Source organism: Heterodontus francisci, chromosome 9 (assembly GCF_036365525.1).
Source record: "Heterodontus francisci isolate sHetFra1 chromosome 9, sHetFra1.hap1, whole genome shotgun sequence".
Taxonomy (NCBI): domain Eukaryota; kingdom Metazoa; phylum Chordata; class Chondrichthyes; order Heterodontiformes; family Heterodontidae; genus Heterodontus; species Heterodontus francisci.
Window position 1 is genome coordinate 47,317,133 of NC_090379.1, and position 22,043 is coordinate 47,339,175.

The 22,043-nt window shown below is 42.5% G+C and overlaps 1 protein-coding gene across 4 annotated transcripts in view; it reads left to right on the forward strand.

Moving 5' to 3' along the window:
• The window catches only part of amn (amnion associated transmembrane protein), a 41,470-nt gene extending 20,571 nt beyond the window's left edge, over positions 1–20,899 (forward strand). For 3 of the 4 annotated variants that reach the window (XM_068038298.1, XM_068038299.1, XM_068038300.1), the window contains 6 exons: positions 1,162–1,270; positions 4,062–4,144; positions 7,152–7,338; positions 9,570–9,738; positions 14,258–14,372; positions 18,567–20,899. In XM_068038298.1, coding sequence (XP_067894399.1) covers positions 1,162–1,270; positions 4,062–4,144; positions 7,152–7,338; positions 9,570–9,738; positions 14,258–14,372; positions 18,567–18,680 — 777 coding nt within the window. In that variant the 3' untranslated portion in view covers positions 18,681–20,899. Of the gene's footprint in view, positions 1–1,161; positions 1,271–4,061; positions 4,145–7,151; positions 7,339–9,569; positions 9,739–14,257; positions 14,373–14,410; positions 14,471–18,566 lie in introns of all 4 variants that reach the window. The other variant, XM_068038301.1, reaches the window with a different exon arrangement.
• The last annotated feature ends 1,144 nt before the right edge of the window (positions 20,900–22,043 follow it).

The window sequence follows — 22,043 nt, forward strand, 5'->3', positions numbered from 1 at the left end:
GTTGAGGCTGTCACATTTATCCTTCAGAATCAGTTAGCTTCCTGAATTGCCCATCAAAACAACCAAACCCACTTCCTCAGAAACCTGTCTCCAATGACCCAAAGGGACAAAATTTCAATCAACCAGATTCAATAGAAAGATAATGTTGTATGATCACCTCCAGAGTAATGTCCCTTTAAGAACTCAGTATGCTAATGAACTAAGTGCCAGGATGTAGTCATATGACCAGAAGCCATAGTCACTCTGCAACTGTAACTCCGTAGACAAATGTTCTGTATATAGTTTGCTTCATATTGTATACAATAGTTAGCTGTTAATAAACCTGTTTGAGATCTTGAAGGAATTGGAATCCATGTAACTCATTGTGTTACTTAAGACAACATAAAGAACACATGACAGATAACAAGGCAGCTAGTTAACACTAAGTATTTCTCATGAGATCAATATTTGTTACTTTGCATATAAAATGTGTTAATATATCAAGGCCCACTAGTGTCATGGAACCATATTTGGCTATGTTGATTGTGGATCTGGTTTGCCTTACAATTTAAATTCTAGCCATACCTTTGAAACTTGGAAATATTGTAATACATATTTAAAGTGATCAATCTTTATTTCATAGGTAGATAGTAACAAAATACAAAAAAAAAGCAAGAAAACTGCAAATACCGGAAATCTGAAAACAAAGAACAGAAAATGTTGCAAACACTTCAAGGGTGAGGCAGCATCTGCTAAGGGAGCAAACGAGTTGAATTTTCAAAATTTTGACAAAGGGTCCACACCTGAAATGCCAGCTGCTTTGTTCTTTTCAATGGCAACATTCTTGTCCTGACTGCTAGTAAGAAGTTTCAATTAGAGAAAAATAAGGATGTTAGATTCAGCTGGTTTAGTACACAGGAGGCAGGGTAATTTATATAGGGTAGAGCAATGAATCAGTTGGTGTACTTCTCTAATTGCGTTCTCCACTTAATTAGTTTCAAGTGGAAAAGATGCTGCAAATTTGAAAGGAGTATAGAGAGGATTGGGATGGGATGTAAGGAAAAACAAATAGACAAAGAAGGCTGCTGTGGAAGGATAGAGCATCTCCCAATGCAGTTGGAATAAAAGTCTCGTAAATCATTGAACATACTGTACTGCTATAGCTCATGTTTTCCTTTGCAGAACCACAGAAGGATTTGTTCTAATTTGCAGCAAGAATCAGGAAGCCATTGTCCCGAGCTTGTTTGTACAAACCCCTTGAAGCCTCAAGGACACTGCTGTAAAATATGTGGTGAGTGTGGCTAATGTTGTATTTACTTTTATATTCAATTTCAAACCACTTCAATTTTATAGATTTCTAACATCCAATTTCGTCACTTTTAACTATTTCATGTGAATTTCATGTTCATTAAGTTGAAGGTCATTAGTATTACGAGAGTGGGACATTGCTATTACCAACACACAGCATTTCCCAGTCAGGTATAGGACAATTAAATGCAGTTTTTTAAAAACTCGTTCTTGGTATGTGAACGTTGCAGGCTAGGCTAGAATTTATTGCTCATCTCTAATTGTCCTTCAGAAGGCGGTGGTGAACCTCTTTCTTGAACTGCTGCAGTCCATTTGGTGTAGGTACACCCACAGTGCTGTTAGGAAGGGAGTTCCAGGTTGACTCAGCGACAATGAAGGAATGGCGATTTAAGTCCAAGTCAGGATGGTGTTTGACTTGGAGGAGAACTTGCAGGTGGTGGTGTTCCCATGTGCCTGCTGCTTTTGTCCTTCTAGGTGGTAGAGGCCGCGGGTTTGGAAGGTGCTGTTGAAGGAGGCTTGGCAAGTTGCTGCAGTGCATCTTATATATGGTACACACTGCTGCCTCTGTGCAACGGTGGTGGAAGGAGTGAATGTTTAAGGTGATGGGTGGGGTGCTGATCAAGCGTGCTATTTTGTCCTGGATGGTATCAGGTTTCTTGAGTATTGTTGGAGCTACACATCCAGGTAGGTGGAGAGTATTCCATCACATTCTTGACTGCTTTGTAGATGGTGGACAGGCTTTGGGGAGTCAGGAGGTGAGTTACTTGCCACAGAATTTCCAGCCTGTGACCTGCTCTTATAGCTACAGTATCTATATGGCTGGTCCAGTTGGGTTCTGGTCAATGGTAGCCCCCAGGATGTTGGGCGATTCAGCGATGATACTGTTGAATTTCAAGGGGAAGTGGTCAGATTGTCTCTTGTTGTAATGAGGTCTGGAGCTGATTGGCCCAGGTGGAACCCAAACTAAGCATTGGCGAGCAGATTGTTGCTGAGTAAGTGCCGCTTGGTAGCGCTGACGATGACACCTTCTATCACTTTACTGATGATTGAGAGTAGACTGATGGGATGGTAATTAGAGTCACAGAGTGATACAGCACTGAAACAGGCCCTTCAGCCCAACGAGTTTGTGCTGACCAGCAACCACTCATTTATATTAATCCCATTTTCCCTCTCACATCCCCACCTTCCCTCAATTCTCCTACCTACACTAGGGGCAATTTTTTTTTTACAATGGCCAATTTGCCTATCAACCCGCAAGTCTTTGGCATGTGGGAGGAAACCGGAGCATCCGGAGGAAACCCACGTGGTCACAGGGAGAACTTGCAAACTCCACACAGGCAGTACCCAGAACTGATCTGGGTCACTGGAGCTGTGAGGCTGCGGTGCTAACCACTGTGCCGCCCTTAATAAATTGGTCGGATTGGATTTGTTCTGCTTTTGTGGACAGAACGTACTTGGGCAATTTTCCACATTGTGCAGTAGATGGCTGTTTTGTAGTTACACTGGAAAAAATTGGCTAAAGGTACAGCTATTTCTGGAGTACAGGTCTTCAGCAGTACAGCTGGGAAGCTGTTGGGGCCCATATCCTTTGCTGTATCCAGAGGAAAGCTCCCTCTACTCTTCCCAATTACTGTGCCTCAGTATGAACTTCATAAAAGAAGTCCATAGTGCAGTAAACTTCTCACACCAACCATCCTGTGGCCTCTCTAAGTGGGATTATCAGTTTAGTACCAAATTAGGAGCAGTTTATATCACAATGAGCAATTAGAATGGGCCCAAAATGTGTCAAAATTTGATGTCTGTTTGTCTGTATAAATTCTTGAATTATGTATCCTGAATCAAAAAACAAAATCTCAAACCCCCTTCCCCAGCAGGATTTAGATATATACCAATGGCTACATGAATACAACGTATGAGCAATGATGAATGGATAAATACCCCTTGGTCCATTCAGCCTGTCCCACACAATTGTGTACCACAATGTATACACTCTCTGTCCCATCCAAAACCATGTGATCTCCTGGGAGAGGGGAAAAAGCAGATAATAACCAAGGCCAGTTTGGGGGTGGGGGTGGGGGGGAGAAAATCTGGGAAATTCCTCTCTAATCCATCTAGGCGACTTATTTCTTCCTGTATGACAAAATGCAATTTATACCACCTCTCACATTCACTGATTAACGTCCACACTCAAAAAAAGAATTGATTTAGAACAATGTCTAAGCATATACGTGTTTCCAGCAATACAATACCTGTACACATAAAACTCAACTGGCCTCATAAATCTCTAAGGATGCATTTACACTATAACGCCTATACCGATGTGAATCGATTTCTCTTCACCGTAGTGCTATCATTCCTGTGTAAATACAGCCTGAATCTGGGGCTATGGCCAATCCTGACACCCCGGGATGGATTCTCGCTCCCCTTCACTCTGGAGTCAGTGTGGGTCCTAACACCTGACTTGCACTACACAAGTTTAGTGCCAGTGTGCTTCAAATTGAAACATAATAAGGAGCTGGTGAGGAGGAAGCCAAAAATTATTGTACAGTGTACAGTACTGTAAACTATTATATTTATAGGGAAGCTGGTAAATTATCACATGGCAGCGAATCCATTGTGCATCTCATATTTGTAAGATACGTTATTAAATCAGGGATAAAAGACTAATTACAGGTTCTTATTATACAATAAGAAATATAATTATATAATTCTGCAGTAGTGAATTTTTCAAGAGGCTGGAACAATAACATTATTGCTGTCACATTGAATTCCAGGTGCCATTATTTATTTAGAATATGGCCTAAAATTTGATCTGGAATCATACCGGGCCCAACTCATCCACTCATTCCTTGGCTTGGTATGTTGACTCCAAATCTCACAATATTTCATTTCTTCTTTATAAACTAAAGAAATAAAGCTAACTGAGTAGCATCAGCCAAATATTTTTCAACTTTGTTTTTCATTTGTTCTCCTTTCTTTCTTTCAACCTTATGCAGTAGCTGTAAGAGCAAGGATTCATACACCAATGTTTTTTTATTATTATTACAGTATTATGTTTTATAACCTTCAATCAGTCACAGTTTGCTTTAAGTTCTGAGATTGTAATTTCCCTGTAGGTGGTCAGTGAAGCTTAACTCGTAACACGTGTTTTTCTCCCTTCCTTTCCTGAAGCACCATTACCCAGGCCCTAGTAGTATTACCTGAATGATTTTCTTTATATGTGAGCATAGGTAGTAAGTGTTTGTGCGTTTCTTTGACTATGGAACAAATTACACTCGAGCCTGATTCTATCCTCACTCAATCTTCACTTTTTGTCCAGAAAAACTGCATAACAAGCAGGAGTAGAAATCATGGCTGATTTTCCCCTCTCTTGTTCAGAGTGTTATGATTGAGGTGGGAGGAGTGCACTGTCTTTCTCTAGTTCCACTTCCGCACAGGTCACAACATATATTTAAATGTTTACCCAGTTACCGATGTGGTCAATCATATACTCTGTCCCAGAATAAAATGTACCAACCAGGTTTCTTTAATAAACAAAAAAATTATCAGTTTATTATAAAACAAGACTTAACCAGTGATGAAGCAAAGTATTAACACACAGATTGAAATATGAATGTTCCCTTTTTACCTTAGCCACGCACGCACGCACGCACGCACGCACACACACACACACACACACACACACACTGTCTCTCTCAATCTCTCTCTCTCTCTCAATCTCTCTCTCTCTCTCTCAATCTCTCTCTCTCTCTCTTAATCTCTCTCTCTCTCTCTCAATCTCTCTCTCTCTCTCTCTCTCAATCTCTCTCTCTCTCTCTCTCAATCTCTCTCTCTCTCACACACTCTCACTCACTCACTCACTCACTGAAAAATAGAGATTTTCTCTTTAGAGCTCTGTTACAAAAAGGACAAAAAAATGCTTTAGGCAAATACTTGCTAATTCTTGAAGAAAAAAAAGAAATATGGAAAGATGTCAGTTGTCCCTTTATTCCAGTGTCCCAAAAATGCATAGACGCTGTCACTGGGATCTTTCTAGAACAGTTCTTTTCAGGCAACGTTGAAGATCAGTTTAGCAGGCTTTCCAGGAGAATTGTGGCAACAAGGGTTTCTGGCAGGCCTTTCAGGAGGAATGCAGCATAAATTTCTCCATTTCTTACATTCATTTCTAAGAGCTTCTCAAAGAGATGGAAAAGGCTGAGCTGGGGTTTTGCTCTTGGCAGGTAGATTTTTAAACTCCTTTCAAAACACTGTCCACACCCCAACTGGCTGTCCAAAGCAAAAACAAAACCATATCTCCAGAGTCAAGCCTCCTGACCCCTATAAATCTTGACCTGTCACTTCTCTGTAAACATCTTTCCCAGAATAAAAAGTCCCTGCTGGGTACTTATCTGAAGACAGATGACTTCCAGTAAATGTTTCCAAACAACCTCTCAGTGACCCTTGTGAAAAAAAAAATCTGTGGAATCCTTCTCACTTTTAAAACACAGGTCCTCAAAACTTAACAAAAAATGGAAGCACTTGTGTAACGAGTGGCACTCAGACTAATTGTAGTGCTTCTACCACTGCTTCATTTGCAATACAGACCAGGAATCAAACCTGGATTGCCTTTATCTTTTTAAGTCATGTGTTTAACCACTGAGGAGCTAGATGGCTGAATTTTGCGATCAGCTTTGAAGCAAGGGTGCTCGCCATTGATGTTGAAAAAAACTGCGCTGCGAGAACTAGTGATCTTTGTGGCGCACAATTAATTGTAGTGTAGTTTAATGGGTGTTCCTAGCATCAAGTTCTGGTGATATTATCAAGCTCTCCAAGCAGCTTTAAAGATTTCTCACAGGCAGCTAACAAGAAAATAAAAAGCACGAACAATCAAATCACTTCTAAAAATGTTAACATAAAGTGAAATAAGGACTAGGGCATGCACATAGAGTTAAGGTAAAAGTTGAAATGTCATGAACAAACTTTAAACAAAAATTTAAAAATCTAGTTAAATTTAGTACTTAATCATGCTGGAGATATTTAACAACATTCCATAAATATGAAATTATTTTTTCAGGGCCATTTTGGTTGTTCAGCAATATTTATTCCTCAGATTGCTGTTAAGGGGCATGTGTCCAGAGTGCAGCCTGTGGCAGAGCAGTGAATGACAGACTGCAACTTCAGGTTTTTCACCTTAATCTGCGCTTGCGTTAGGCAAATCCTAACATTGTGGTCAGATTCAGAGGGGTTATGACAGAAAATGCTGATCGCCATCAAAAACCTCACAAATTCCAAGCTTTCACCACTATGGTATTTGTATACTCTGAGGTTCTAGCCTAATGACCATAGGGTCCTATGAATTTATACTACTGCACTTTCTTCTGGATCTGATATCTCTCCTGTATATGGACTGGGAACTTTAAAACCTGACTGTTTTCTAGTGTTTAATCTGTGAAGTACTGGTAGTAAGTAGTGCTGTAAATATCATAAATCTGCTAATGCTAATTAAACAGTTGTTAGCCTCCGGAACGCCTTCAAACCAGATGGCATTTTTAGTGTGTGCTGTTTAAGCTAATTAATATTTAAACATGGCCATAAATAGAAAATCAGCAAAAGCATGACTATTATAATTCTTTGGAACGTTACCTGTATAGGGAGGATTGCAGTGAAAGCTAAAACTGCAAAGGGATTGATTTGCATTTCATCAAATGCTCACTAATGGTATTTAGACTGAGTAGAAATGAGTTTGTTTTGACTGATGTCTGATGACCAACCCTGAACCTTCCTGTGCAGTGGGTCTGCAGCCTTGTATAATAAAATTACTTACTGAATATTGTAATATTTATCTGCTATATAATGCAGTTGAAAATTTATTTTCACTTTATCAGAAAAAATACAAAGGTGTGAAGATGTCTATGACAAAAGTTTACAAAAAGCTGTCTTCCAAGCAAACCATCCCAAATGATGCAGTTCCCCGTATTCAGATCATGCTAATTGATAATGAGACTGAGTCAGCAACAGGAACACTTGCAGCTGCACTGGCATATGAAATTATGGAGGATATCACCTCCCGAGGTAAATACATTTGCACTGATACATTTGATTAAATCGTCATGCCTCTGGGGTAGAAACTTCCCTATAATCTTAGCTGATACTCCAAGGCTATATTGAAGGTATGCTGCGCTGTTTATGATCTGGACTGGATATTTGCATCTTTCACTCTTCCTGTGTGAAAAGAAAACAGAAAATGCTAGAAATACTCAGCAGGTCTGGCAGCATCTGTAGAGAGGGGAACGGAATGAACAATTCAGATCAATTACCGTTTTTCAGTATTCACAGTATTTTACTTTTGTTTCAGTGAGCGAAGGCTTGGTACAATTCAATGGACTGCTTTATTTCATAGTAAGGTACAGAACTGTAGCAAAAATCAGACTTGCATTATTCAAACAGGAGGGGGAGGAGGGTAGAAGGCAACCAGCACACCTCCTTTCCAGTCGGGCTTTGCTGGATCGCTTCGTTTGACTATGGTTCCACTGAACACAACCCAAATTCCCATTGTACAGCAGTCAAGCTTACCATCCCTCTTTTAAGCACCATTTGGGATGTAATGCTGAACTAAAAGCCACCACAAAACAACCATTCCATTCCAAACCAACTTTATCAAACAAACCAGTTAATATTTCATATAAAAGTGAACTAATCACTCTTGTGCACTTTCTTAGTACCTATCTTGTGGGTACCTTTGCCTGTCCTAGTGCTCGTGTGCAGTGCTACCCCAGTGGGTGCAGCATGGCTGGTGGAAGGCTGCTGACTTTCACTGGGGGAAACTGCAGATGACCCTGCAGGACGACCTCGAGCAGTTTTGGGCCTTGAGAGCCCAGCTTCAGATGGCATAGTTTGCAGCAGTCTGTGCTGGCTGGCTAACAGGCAACAACAGGGGCGCTGGTGGAGTGGCAGTGCTGTCATCCAGATAGAAGACAGCAGGTTCCTGCTCCTTGGTGCCCCCGCCATTCCCCTGGGGTGGTGCCTCAGCATGTAATCTGCTAGAGCACAGATTGCTGGACTGCTGTGAGAGCCTAAAAGCCCCTTTGAACATTAGTGCCAGCAGTCTGAGCTTATATGGCACCAAGCTGGGCTTGCATGGCTACAAGCTGAGATTTCATGATCTCAGTCTGAACTTCCACTGCAGCACTCAGATGTTGGATGGTTTCTGCTTGTGCTGCAATGGAAGATGAAACATTGGCCATCAGATGCTACACCATGGCCGGGTCCGCAAATCTTCTAATAGGGTTGGCCACCACTTCCACACTGGAAGGGATGATTTCCAAGGTTTGTGTGAAGCCCTGTGCCAAGTTGGAACCAGATTCCTCTATACTCTTTGACGGTAACAGCAGGTTTTCTGGCAGCCGTGCCAATGCACCAAGCATTTTGGTGTGCTGTGTGAGCCTTTTTCTGAACACTGCCCCGTCAAAGTCCTCATCTGAGTCCTCTTCAGCAGAACCAGTGTGCAACCTCATCCTCCGGGGAGCTGGTACCTGCGCTGTCCCTGCTCCCTAGCCTGGCTGCAGAGCCTGGTGACTCACCACATGCAGATCCCACCTCTATGCTACCCTCTATATGCACAGTATCAGCAACTGCTGCTTCTACTTTGTCTGTGTTGGCAGCACAGACTAACATCTGTATTCCGCCAACAGAGACAGGGTGAAGAGGCAGGTCTGTAGCGCCATTTCCATTCCTCATTCTGCTCAGAGACTCTTCTTGAACCAGCTGCAGCAGCTGCTCCAACCTTTAGGAGGTGCAAGCTAGCTTTAAGTAGCACAGGCTAGCTTTAAGTAGTGCAGACTAGCTTTAAATGCTGCTAACCTCGCATGAACTTGAGTGCCCTGCTGAGGCACGCAGCCACTCAACAGCATGCTTAGTGCTGGACTGCATGCCACTATCATTTAAATTAGTAGGCAGCACAAAGTTTGTGTGCTTGCTTCGTGCATCATTATGAATGGGCATGGGTTAATTGTGATCACCGCACCCAATTACTGATCTAATCTAATCTTTCCCCCTTTATTTTAATTGTCTGACTATTCTATGCCTTTAAGAAGCTGATATTAAAAGAAATGCTTTATTCTCCTGAATCATTTCTATGAAAAAATGATTGTAAAATCCCAAAATGTGATGGAGTGAATTAGATCTCATAGCACAAGCTCAAGGAGTTTAATCTTTTAGTAAAAAGGGAATCATGCAGTTACAGCAAAACAATGTTCTGAATTTATGGCTTTCAAGCAGGCTGTGTTTGTTGTGTTTGAATACAGGTGACATACTTGGAATCACGAATGCTGAACTTAAGGAAAGCACCAAAGGTGAAGGAGAGGAGGGAGGAAACATAAGTGCTGGAGAGATTACTGGGATTGTTGCTGGTGTTTTCATTACTGCCCTGTTAATTGGAAGCTTGATATTCCTCATCATTTCAGGAAGAATCAGGTGAAAACAAATTCTCATGGAATAGCAGAAATTTGCAAAAGTTCAGTTTGAATCCAGGAAGAAAACATTCTGGCCTCACTATCAGGATGCTTTTTACAAACGATTCAAAGAATTCTGATAAATATTACCAGCCTTCGGGTAGAATTTACACTCCTTTATGCTATTAATATCAGTACAATCTGGACGGAACTGGCCGAACCAGCGGAAAAGATCGGGGAATTTAATTGGTGTTTTGTTCTGCCCATTTCTGTTGATTTAAAAAAAAAATTATTTATTTAAACAGTGAGTCCTGATGGCTTCATGATCGGGGTGGGGTTGAATTAGGTTGCTCAGCTTGTGTGCCTGAGTGTAATGGAGCTGAATTGGTATAATTTGTTGATGCAGCTCCAACAACACTCAAGAAGCTCAACAGCATTCAGGACAATGCAGTCCACTTGATTGGCATTCCAGCCATCACCTTCAATATTCACAGTGGTGCAGTGGTTAGCACCGCAGCCTCACAGCTCCAGCGACCTGAGTTCGGTTCTGGGTACTGCCTGTGTGGAGTTTGCAAGTTCTCCCTGTGACTGCGTGGGTTTCCGCTGGGTGCTCCGGTTTCCTCCCACAGCCAAAGACTTGCAGGTTGATAGGTAAATTGGCCATGGTAAATTTCCCCCAGTGTAGGTAGGTGGTAGGTGAATTGTGGGGATGTGGTAGGGAATTTGGGATTAATGTAGGATTAGTATAAGTGGGTGGTTGTTGGTCGGCACAGACTTAGTGGGCCAAAGGCCTGTTTCAATGCTGTATCTATGACTTCCTTCACTACTGATGCACAGTGGCAGCAGTGTGTACCATCTACAAGATGCAATGCACCAAGGCTCCTTAGACAGCACCTTCCAAACCTGCAGTCTTACCACCTAGAAGGACAAGGGCAGCAGATGCATAGGAACACCACCACCTGCAAGTTCCCCTCCAAGCCACACACCTTCCTGATTTGGAACTATATTGCCTGTTGCTGGGTCAAAATCCTGGAACTCCCTTCTTAATAGCACCGTGGGTGTACCTACCCCACATGGACTGCAGCGGTTCAAGAAGACAGCTCACCACCACTTTGTCAAGGGCAATTAGGGCTGGGCAATAAATGCTGGCCTAACCAGTGACACCCACATCGCATGAATGAATAATAAAAAAAAAGGAGCTGAACTCCAGAGGTGAGGTGAGAGTGACTGCCCTTGACAGCAAGGCAGCATTTGACCGAGTTTGGCACATCGGAGCAGGAGTAGGCCATTCAGCCCATCAAGCCTGCTCCGCCATTCAATGCGATCATGGCTGATCATCCACTTCAATGCCTTTTTCCCACACTATCCTCATATCCCCTTATGTCATTTGTATTTAGAAATCTGTCAATCTCTACTTTAAACATACTCGATGACTGAGCTTTCACAGTCCTCTGGGGTAGCGAATTCCAAAGATTCACAACCCTCTGTGTAAAGAAATGTCTCCTCATCTCTGTCTTAAGTGGCTTCCCCCTTATTTTGAAATTATGTCCCCTGGTTCTGGACTCCCAAACCAAGGGAAACATCTTAGCTGCATCTACCCAATCTATCCCTTTAAGTATTTTGTAGGTTTCTATGAGATCACCTCTCATTGGCATCAAGGAACCCTAGCAAAACTGAAGTTAATGGGAATCGGGGAAAACTCTCCTAGTTGGAGTCATACCTAACACAAAGGAAGATGGCTGTGGTTGTTGGAGGTCAATCATTTCAGTCCCAGGACATCACTGCAGGAGTTCCTCAGGGTAGAGTCCTAGGTCCAACTATCTTCAGCTGCTTCATCAATGACCTTCCCTCCACCATAAGGTCAGAAGTGGGGATGTTGACAGATGATTGTACAATGTTCAGCACCATCCGTGACTCCTCAAATACTGCAGAAGCCCGTGTCCAGATGCAGCAATACCTGGACAACATTCAGGCTTGGACTGATAAGTAGCAAGTTACATTCGTGCCACACACGTGCCAGGCAATGATCATCTCAAATAGGGCGGCACAGTGACGCAGTGGTTAGCACCACAGCCTCACAGCTCCAGCGACCTGGGTTCAGTTCTGGGTACTGCCTGTGACTGTGTGGGTTTCCACCAGGTGCTCCGGTTTCCTCCCACAGCCAAAGACTTGCAGGTTGATAGGTAAATTGGCCATTGTAAATTGCCCCCACTGTAGGTAGGAGAATAGTGGGGATGTGGTAGGGAATATGGGATTAATGTAGGATTAGTATAAATGGGTGGTTGTTGGTCGGCACGGACTCGGTGGGCCGAAGGGCCTGTTTCAATGCTGTATCTCTTAAAAAAAAAATCTTTTAAAAAAAAAAAGAGTATCTAACCATCTCCCCTTGATGTTCAATGGCATTACCTTTGCTGAATTCCCCATTATCAACATCCTAGGAGTTAGCATTGATCAGAAACTAAACTGGACCAGCCACATAAATACTGTATGGTTACAAGAGCAGGTCAGAGGCTGCAAATTCTGCAGCGAGTGATTCACCTCCAGACTCCCCAATGCCTGTCCACCATCTATAAGGCACAAGTCAGGAGTGTGATGCAAAACTCTCCACTTGCCTGGATGGGTGCAGCTCCAACAACACTCAAGAAGCTCAACGCCATCCAGGACAAAGCAGCCCATTTGATTGTCACCCCATCCACTGCCGTCAACATTCACTCCCTTCACCACCAATGCACAGTGGCAGCAATGTGTACCATCTACAAGATGCACTGCAGCAACTTGCTGAGTCTTCTTCAACAGTATCTTCCAAACCCGCAACCTCTACCACCTCGATGGACCAGGGCAGCAGATCATTGGAACACCACCACCTGCAAGTTCCCCACCAAGTCACACACCATCCTGACTTGGAACTATATCGCCGTTCCGTCACTGTCGTTGGGTCAAAATCCTGGAAGTCCCTTCCTAACAGCACGGTGGGTGTACCTACCCCACATGGACTACAGCGATTCAAGAAGGCAGCTCACAACCACCTTCTCAAGGGCAATTAGGGATGGGCAATAAATGCTGGCCTATCCAAAGATGCCCACATTCCATGAACGAATAAAAAAAAATGAAATATGTATAATACACCACCACAAATTTCTGCTCCCATCTATGTCTTATTGTCATATCATCATTGGAGGGATTGCACAGGCAACAAAGCAGTACATTTACTGGGCTCAGCAAGATCAGGTGCAGCCAGGAAAACCCAATAAACCAAATCTTCCCAGTAACTGGTGTTAAAAAGTTGAACATGTTTAGGGTGTGGCTGTCAGCAGTTGAGCAATTCCCATAGGTTGGGAACTGACACCATAAAAACCGTTTACAATACTTGTGTCTTTTTTTTAATTCATTCTTGGAATGTGGGTGTCGCTGGCCAGGCAAGCATTTATTGCCCATCTATAATTGCCCTTGCGAAGGTGATGCTGAGCTGCCTTTCTTGAACCACTGCAGGCCATGTGTGGTAGGTACACCCACAGTGCTGTTAGGAAGGGAGTTCCAGGATTTTGACCCAGTAACAGTGAAGGAACGGCGATATAGTTCCAAGTCAGAATAGTGTGTGACGTGGTGGTGTCTCATGCTGCTGCTGCCCTTTTCCTACTAGGTGGAAGAGGTTGTGGGGTTGGAAGGTGCTGTCAAAGAAATCTTGACAAGTTGCTGCAGTGCACCTTGTAGATGGTATGCACTGCTGCCACTGTGTGTCGGTGGTGGGAGTGAATGTTGAAGATGGTTTGTGGGGTGCCAGTCAAGCGGGCTGCTTTATCTTGGATGTTGTCAAGTTTGTTGCAGTTGCACCCATCCAGGCCAGTGGAGAGTATTCCATCACACTCCTGACTTGTGCCTTGTAAACAGGCTTTGGGGAGTCAGGAGGTGAGTTACTCGTTGCATAATTCCCTGCTCTTATAGCCACAGTATTTATACGACTAGTCCTGTCATGTTTCTGGTCAATGGTAACCACCATGATGTTGATGTTGATGGTGGGGGGTTTCAGCAATGGTAATGCCATTGAATGTCAAGGGGGTTGGTTAGATTTACTCTTGTTGGAGATGATCATTGGCTGGCACTTAAGTGGCAAGTGACATTCATGCCACATATCAGTGCTTGCCTGAATGTTGTCCAGATCTTGCTGCTTGCAGCCATGGACTGCTTCAGTACCTGAGGAGTTGCAAATGTTGCTGAACATTGTGCAATCATCAGTCAACATCCCCATTTCTGACCTTATGATGGAGGGAAGGTCTGTGATGAAGTAGCTGAAGATGGATGGGCCTTGGACACTATCCTGAGGAATTCCTGCAGTGATGTCCTGGGACTGAGATGATTGGCTCCCACAACCTCCACCATCTTCCTTTGTGCTATGTATGATTCCAGCCAATGAAGGTTTTCCCCCGATTCCCATTGACTTCAATTTTGCTAGGGTTCTTTAATACCACACTTGGTCAAAAGCTCCCTTGATGAAGAGAAATGCCGAAGAAATGATTAACAGTCTTTTATGAATTCTTCTACAGAGCCAAGATTCCATCAGCTCTCATCAGTTTCAGAAAATATGATCACTTTGACACTGAAGAAACCATTGATACATTCAGCAATCCCATGTTTGATTCATCATTAAATCTGTCACCTGTAAGTCTTTAAACTCTGATCCTTTCCTTTAAAAACAGGGTATTTGAATGATGCTTAACATTTTACCCAAATGAGCTCTCGATGGTAGCTGTTTGCAGGTAGGCTCTTCGCATTTATTTGTTTCAAGCTACTTTTTAAAATAGCATATTTGGTCAGAATGTGAGGCAGGAGGCTGCACCTAGGGACCAGTGCAGAAGGTCCCTAGTGTCAGATAAGTAGATCAGAGGATGGGGGAGAAGTAAACAATTGTGGTTGGGGAGAAGAGGGAAGTAAAACCCAAGGCAGGGAATGCCCAAGTTGTCCTTGTGGGGCCCAGGAGCATCCCTGCTCTTCTTGGATGACAAGGAAACCATTTAAAAAAACATTCATGGGCTTGTGTCTGCTGGCTGTCAGCTTTCCCTGGAATGGCTAGCATCAGGCACTGACCTCACAATATTTAATTTGATTAACTTCACCAGTCCTCAAATTTTGAATCTCAATGAGGTTCTTGTTTGCCTGAGATGAGGGCCTCGCACACTCTCAAAATTCTACTTGTTAAAAAGGGCTGTGATGCAAGGTCGACAATAAGGTGGTTCCTGTCATGCTACTGTCATCTTAATCCCTATCACACTCTGTTCTTGGGAGTTAAAATGTATCTCACAAGATGACTTCCTGATTGAACTCATCTCAGCAAGACTGGTAGTGGAGGGAACGTTTACATGATAGTTAATCCTAAGAGTTAAAGCCTTATCAATTATAAAGTGGGCCACCACTAGGGGCCTTGTTCTTCAATCTCCTGACAGTCTGAAACATCACATGAAGCTGAAATATTAAATTGAATTACCTCCTTCAGTGGTTACGCAGTTCAGAGTTCTAGATGTTTCACAGCCTATACTCCTAAAAATGTAGACTTAGTTCAATCTAAAAATAGGTTTCAATAAAGACTACTTACTGCCATCAACAAAGATTTAACTATTAGAGCTCCTTCAAAGTAGAGGGAATGGGATAAAAACAGAAAGTGCTGGAAATACTCAGCAAGTCTGGCAGCCTCTGTGGAGACAGAAACAGAGTTAACTGTTTTTATTTCAGATTTCCAGCATCCAAAGTATTTCACTTTTATTTTAGAGGGAATGAGATACTTGTTCTGTAACATTAGAAGTGGATGTTCTTTACCCAGTGAAAGCAATTCAATACAGGCTGTAAAATCAGACTGCAATCTCTTAAGGATGAAATCCTTTTTCCATTAAAGTAGAACCATGGCGTTGTCACACACACATACTTCCTGAGGACAGATATGGACTATTCAATTGTATTCAGCTTGATGCTTAATGGATAACATTATAACTGCCAGTTAACATTAGATATTAATATGTTTATCCTTTATATGCCTGTTACAACCAGGTGAGAAAGGGGTCTAGGGTTCACTCCCAGCTTTCACCTGGTCTTACCGTAACAGGGTTTTATTTTAAATACACCGTTTTCTTTAGCTCCCCGTTAGTGAATCCTTGTTCACTGACTTCCAATTTTAAGGCAAAGAAACTAGCCAAACAGGTTTTCTTAGGTTTAAAGAAAGAAGGTTGAGCTTTATTAAACTTAAACTCTAATTCAGTTAACGCCTACGGATACACAACGTGCCCACGCTAGCATGCATACGCGATACACACAGGCAGATAGAGACAGAAAAGAGCAGAATAAATAAAGTGGAAAAATTTGAGGCAATATCTGAAGGTGGTTTTCGTTACTGTTCTTCGAGCTCGCTGTAAAGTCCTTGATTGTAGGTAGGTCTTGCTTTTCATTGGGGCCCAGTATTCTTCTTAAACCTTGTTCGATGTAGGAGACTTTTTTTCTCTTGTGGTTCATGTGTCCTCAGTGGGTCCAACGGCTTGTGAGAAAGAGATGGGAGCAAACAGGAGAGGTCTTTCTCCTTGCAGACGCTTTGTACAATTCAGAAAAAAACAGGTTGCCAAGCAGGCTAGTCATGTGACTAGCTGGTCTTACCACGTCTGTTTGTGGATTCTCTTGTCTTAGCTGACCCTGGAATGTCTCTTCTTATGCACAATACCTGGTGCTCAAAGTCCATTGTGGGTTAAATTGGAGCAGGGAATAGCCCCTTTGTCGCTTCAAGCACTGTCTGTTAGAATGCAAATGTTTTTTTCCAGCCACGGCTGATCTGTTTAACAAGTTATTTCCTCGCTCCAGCAACAGTTTAAAATCAATATGCATTGGAGAAAATTAATATGCCTCATTCTTGGCAGGTGGGGGGAGGGGTTTCTGCATGACAATGCCCAAGGATGTCAAGGCCTTAGAGAGGGCACAGATGTTTACCAGGATGATACCAGGGATGAGGGACTTCAGTTATGTGGAGAGATTGGAGAAATTGGATTGTCAAGTGGAGAACGTTAAGGGAAAACGTAGATTTATTCAATACTATGAGGGGTTTTGACAAAGCAAGTAGGGAGAAACTGTTTTTTTTCTGGCAAATGGGTCAGTAACCAGAGGTGATGTATTTGAAATAATTGACACAATACCTAGAGGGAAATGAGAATGTTTTCCACACGGGTTGTTTAAGATCTGGAATGCACTACCTGAAAGAGTGGTGGAATCAGACTCCACAAGAACTCTGACTGAATAATTGGATATGTACTTGAAGGCAACAAATTTGTATAGTTATGAGGCAAAACTGGGTTAGAGGACAGCTCTTTGAAAGAGCCAGCACAGGCACAGTGGGCCGAATGGCCTTTGCTGTGCTGTAACATTGGGTGATTCTCCCGCACCATTCCCTCTGGTATTGCCCAAGGATCTATCCCTGGCCCCCTCCTATTTCTCATCTCCATGCTGTCCCTCGGCGACATCATCTGAAAGCACAGCATTTAGTTTTCACATGTATGCTGACAACACTCAGCTCTACCATCAGATATTGGATGAGCAGAAATTTCCTCCAATTAAATATTGGGAAGACTGAAGTAATTGTTTTCGATCCCCACTCCACACTCCATTCCCTAGCTACCAACTCCATCCCTCTCCATGGCAACAGTTTGAGATTAAGCCAGTCTGTTCTCAACCCTGGTGTCACATTTGACCCCGAGATTAGCTTCTGACCTCATTTTCATGTCATCACTAAGACCGCCCATTTGCACCTCTGTAACATCGCCCAACTTCACCCGTGTCTCAGCTCATCTGCTGCTGAAATCCCCATTCGTGTCTTCATTACCTCTAGACGACTATTCCAACACACTCCTGGCTGGTCTCCCATATTCTACTGTCTGTAAACTTGAGGTCATCCAAAACTCTGCTGCCCGCGTCTTAACTCACACCAAGTCCCATTCCCCAATCACCCCTGTTCTTGCTGATTTACACTGGCTTCCAGTAAAGCAAGTCTTGATTTTAAGATTCTCATCTTCATTTTCAAATCTCTCCATCACCTCGGCCCTCCCTATCTCTGTAATCTCCTCTGTCCCACAATCTTCCAAGATATCTGTGCTCATCTAATTCTGGCCTCTTGAGCATCCCTGATTTTAAACTCCCCACCATTGGTGGCCGTGCCTTCAGTTGTCTAGGCCCCAAGCTTGGAATACCCTCCTTACACCTCTCTGCCTCTCCACCTAACTTAAGACGCTCATCAATACCTACCTCTTTCACCAAGCTTTTGATCATCTGACCAAATATCTCCTCTGTGATTCAGTGTCATACTTTTGTTTTATAATGCTCCTGTAAAGTGCCTTGGGACATTTTCTTACATGAAAGGCACTATATAAATATAAGTTGCTGATGTTATGAAATTCTGTACCAGTACCAATTATTGTGATCACTGGGTTACACAAATTTATCACTACATGAATTTTGAAAATTGGAAAACAAAATGCAATTGTACAGATTGTTATCCCTCCCCTCCTCTCTGCTGCAGACTCTACCACAGTGTAAGATCAGGAGAGCAGCACTGTCTGGTCTGTGACTAACTTGGCTGATGTTGATTTTTCATTTTGATAACGTAGACTAGCACATGCACAGTATTATCAGAGGTTCCAAAACTTGCTGAACCTTCCACTTGCAAGACTGAAACCAGTAATAAGATCAAGGGTGTAATCTATAAACATCTGATGTATATTCTACAGCACTGTGTTGCAAACAGACAGACACATCAAAATTTACTCAGGAGTTAGATGATAGGCAACATATATGTATGTTTCTTGATCTAGACAAACCTCTTTTTTGCAGGATTCTTATGGCCTCTACTCCGGAGAAAATGCAATAACCGTCATTGCAACTCGAGATGCCTCCAATTTTGTTACTCCATACTATGTGCATGCTTCCGGCGAGAAAGATTGTTAAAACTTTGTGTTGCATGTGTGTTCATTTTTTATATTCTAAAAACCCATCAAACTTGCAAGAAATTATTTGCCTCTTCACAGACCAATCACGAAAAAAATTTGCTTGTTAATCACAATTGTTGAAAAATAGTTATTAATTTCATTTTCAAATGTGGTTCAATTAAAGATTTCTCAGGTAGCAATGAGCACAGTGGGGGCATTCAGTGGTATTCTTTCCAATATATTGTGGTAACATATGTTTTTGCCTTTTAATCTACAGACATTAGTTCAGCTGAGCAGCTGTTGCCAAGAACCCTAACTGGTCATTGCCAAGAAAAACTTGTCGATGCACAGCATGTTTTTTCCCTTCTGCCTGATGCTAAATATTCTCTCCCAGTGTTACTCACTAATGCACTTAATTGAATCTTAGACTGAATTAAAGAAAATAATTAGAGTGAAAGAAAACATCAAAGGTCAGATGATGGCAACAAAGTAGATCAATGGGAAAAACATATAAACTGAATGGGATACTAAACTGAAAAGGCAAAAAATAAAAGAACAATAAATGAGATGAAAGAATTTTTTTGATGGATAACTAAACTGATCAGAAACTGGGTTAATGCTTCATTTATCCTACAATCGCTATAGTGAATCCTCCTATTTTGAACCTGGATTATCGGGAGTGAATGTCAGTTAGCAGAATGTAATTCTTGTGCTGGTCAGACTCAGTCCATATTCAGCTTCTGATGTGATTAAATTGCCAGCCTAACACAGACTGACTTTTCCTTTCCGCAGAGAAGGGCCGGGGATTCGAGTCAGACTACCTCATAGATGTTATGTCTTGATCCAGGCCAACTCTGAGGCTAAGCTGTGAGACATGAACAGACAACTTAATTACATTTATTATTTGGTGTAAATTTTATCAAATGTAGACAACAACCAGGCATACCAAACATTGAGACAAGTAAGTAGATAGATCATAAACAGATACCAATCCTCAGATCACTGGTGAGAGAGACAGATCTACACAGATAGGTGATTATCTTACGACTTTACTTTTTTTAATTCATTCATGGGACATGGGTGACGCTGGCTAGGCCAGCATTTATTGCCCGTCCCTAGTTTCCCTTGAGAAGGTGGTGGTGAGCTGCTTTCTTGAACTGCTGCTGTCCATGTGGGGTAGGTACACCCACAGTGCTGTTAGGAAGGGAGTTCCAGGATTTTGACCCAGTGACAGTGAAGGAACGGTGAGAAAGTTCAAGTCAGGATGGTGTGTGACTTGGTGGGGAACTTGCAGGTGGTGGTGTTCCCATGCATTTGCTATCCGTGTCCTTCTAGTTGGTACAGGTCACAGGTTTGGAAGGTGCTGTCTAAGGAGTCTTGGTGCTTTGCTGCATCTTGTAGATGGTACACACTGCTGCCACTGGGCGTCGGTGGTGGAAGGGGTGAATGTTTGTGGATGGGGTGCCAATCAAGCGGGCTGCTTTGTCCTGGATGGTGTTGAGCTTCTTGAGTGTTGTTGGAGCTGCACCCATCCAGGCAAGTGGAGAGTATTCCATCGCTCTCCTGACTTGTGCCTTGTAGATGGCGGACAGGCTTTGGTGAGTCATGAGGTGAGTTACTCGCCACAGGATTCCTAGCCTCTGACCTGCTCTTGTAGCCACAGTATTTATATGGCTACTCCAGTTCAGTTTCTGGTCAATGATAACCCCTAGGATGTTGATAGCGGGGGATTCAACGATAATAATGCCATTGAATGTCAAGGGGAGATGGTTAGATTCCCTCTTGTTGGAGATGGTCATTGCCTGGCACTTGTGTGGCATGAATATTGCTTGCCACGTATCAGCCCAAGCCTGGATATTGTCCAGGTCTTGCTGCATTTCTACACTATCTGCTTCAGTATCTGAGGAGTCGCGAATGGTGCTGAACATCTCCACTTCTGACCTTATGATTAAAGAAGGTCATTGATGAAGCAGCTGAAGATGGTTGGGCCGAGGACACTACCCTGAGGAACTCCTGCAGTGATGTCCTGGAGCTGAGATGATTGGCCTCCAACAACCACAACCATCTTCCTTTGCGCTAGCTGTGACTCCAACCACCAGAGAGTTTTCCACCTGATTCCCATTGACTTCAGTTTCATGTCTGTCCTTTGTGTTGTTTCTTTTATGTGTATTGTAGACACATTTTATGTTGGACTAATGTTTTTAGGCAATAGTTAAAATAAAATCATAGTTTCAATGACTTATTGAGTAGATCTACAAACTTTTTTATTCATTCATGGGATGTGGGCATCACTGGCTATGCCAGCATTTATTGCCCATCCCTAATTGCCCTTGAGAAGGTGGTGGTGAGCTGCCTTCTTGAACCGCTGCAGTCCATCTGAGGTAGGTACACCCACAGTGCTGTTCCCACTCATGATCCTGTTTTCAAGCACCACTGACAGAAAATTGTCTTTGTGCAGTTAAAAATTTTAATTGTTGTCTTTCACCATCTTCATTTAAAAAGGCCTCCTCCCATCTTTATGCTATCAGACACAGCCATAAAAGAAATTAAATAAGCCATAAGAATGATCAGCTAGCGACTGCTGTATTAAACACTGTTGTTCTGCTAAACTGACACCTAGTATGTCAAGTGAGTCCTATCCTGTTTAAATACTTCTCAATATCAATCATTTACTTTAAAGCAAAATGCTCCACAAATAATTGGAAGTGTTCCTACTTTGAAATGTTGACCTTAAATAGTTTCACCACCAGAGGGGAGTAGTGCACCATAGTGATCATAAACAACAGGCAGCATCACACCATGAATTATGGAAAAAATGACAAACGTGCGAAGGATAATGTGATTGATCAGCTTATGTAACTCTCCTGTGAAACTTGGCAGACAATTTTAGATTATACAAAAACGTTTTTGAGCCAAAATTCTCTCTCAGGGTTTAGCACAATATATAGAGGAATTTCAGTCTACATACAGAATGGGATATTAATGAGATGAATTTTGTGGATAGGTTTTAAGGTCTCAGGATAAGCAAGACAAATGTTCCTCCCAATTGCCTCCAATTACAGTGGAAGAATTAACCAGGTCTAGTTGGAAATTGGGTAGTGAACAGCTGTTCTGGTGATGGATGATCTACGGTTGCCCGCGATAATGCATCGGCTGATTGGGAGGAGCTTGCTTGACTTCGGCTACATTTGCAATCATCTGCAGTTCCAAACATGCATTCCTGCACAGTAAAGAAAATTCTTGATTGTGTAAGACATGTAAGGTCTCTACCAGGTGACTTCCTTTATGCTGAAAAGTTGCTTGGAGTTTGCCTTTTACTCGCAGTTGTGTCCTGCCTGCACCATGTAACTGTACATCTGTCAGTTGTAGGTAATGTCTTTTC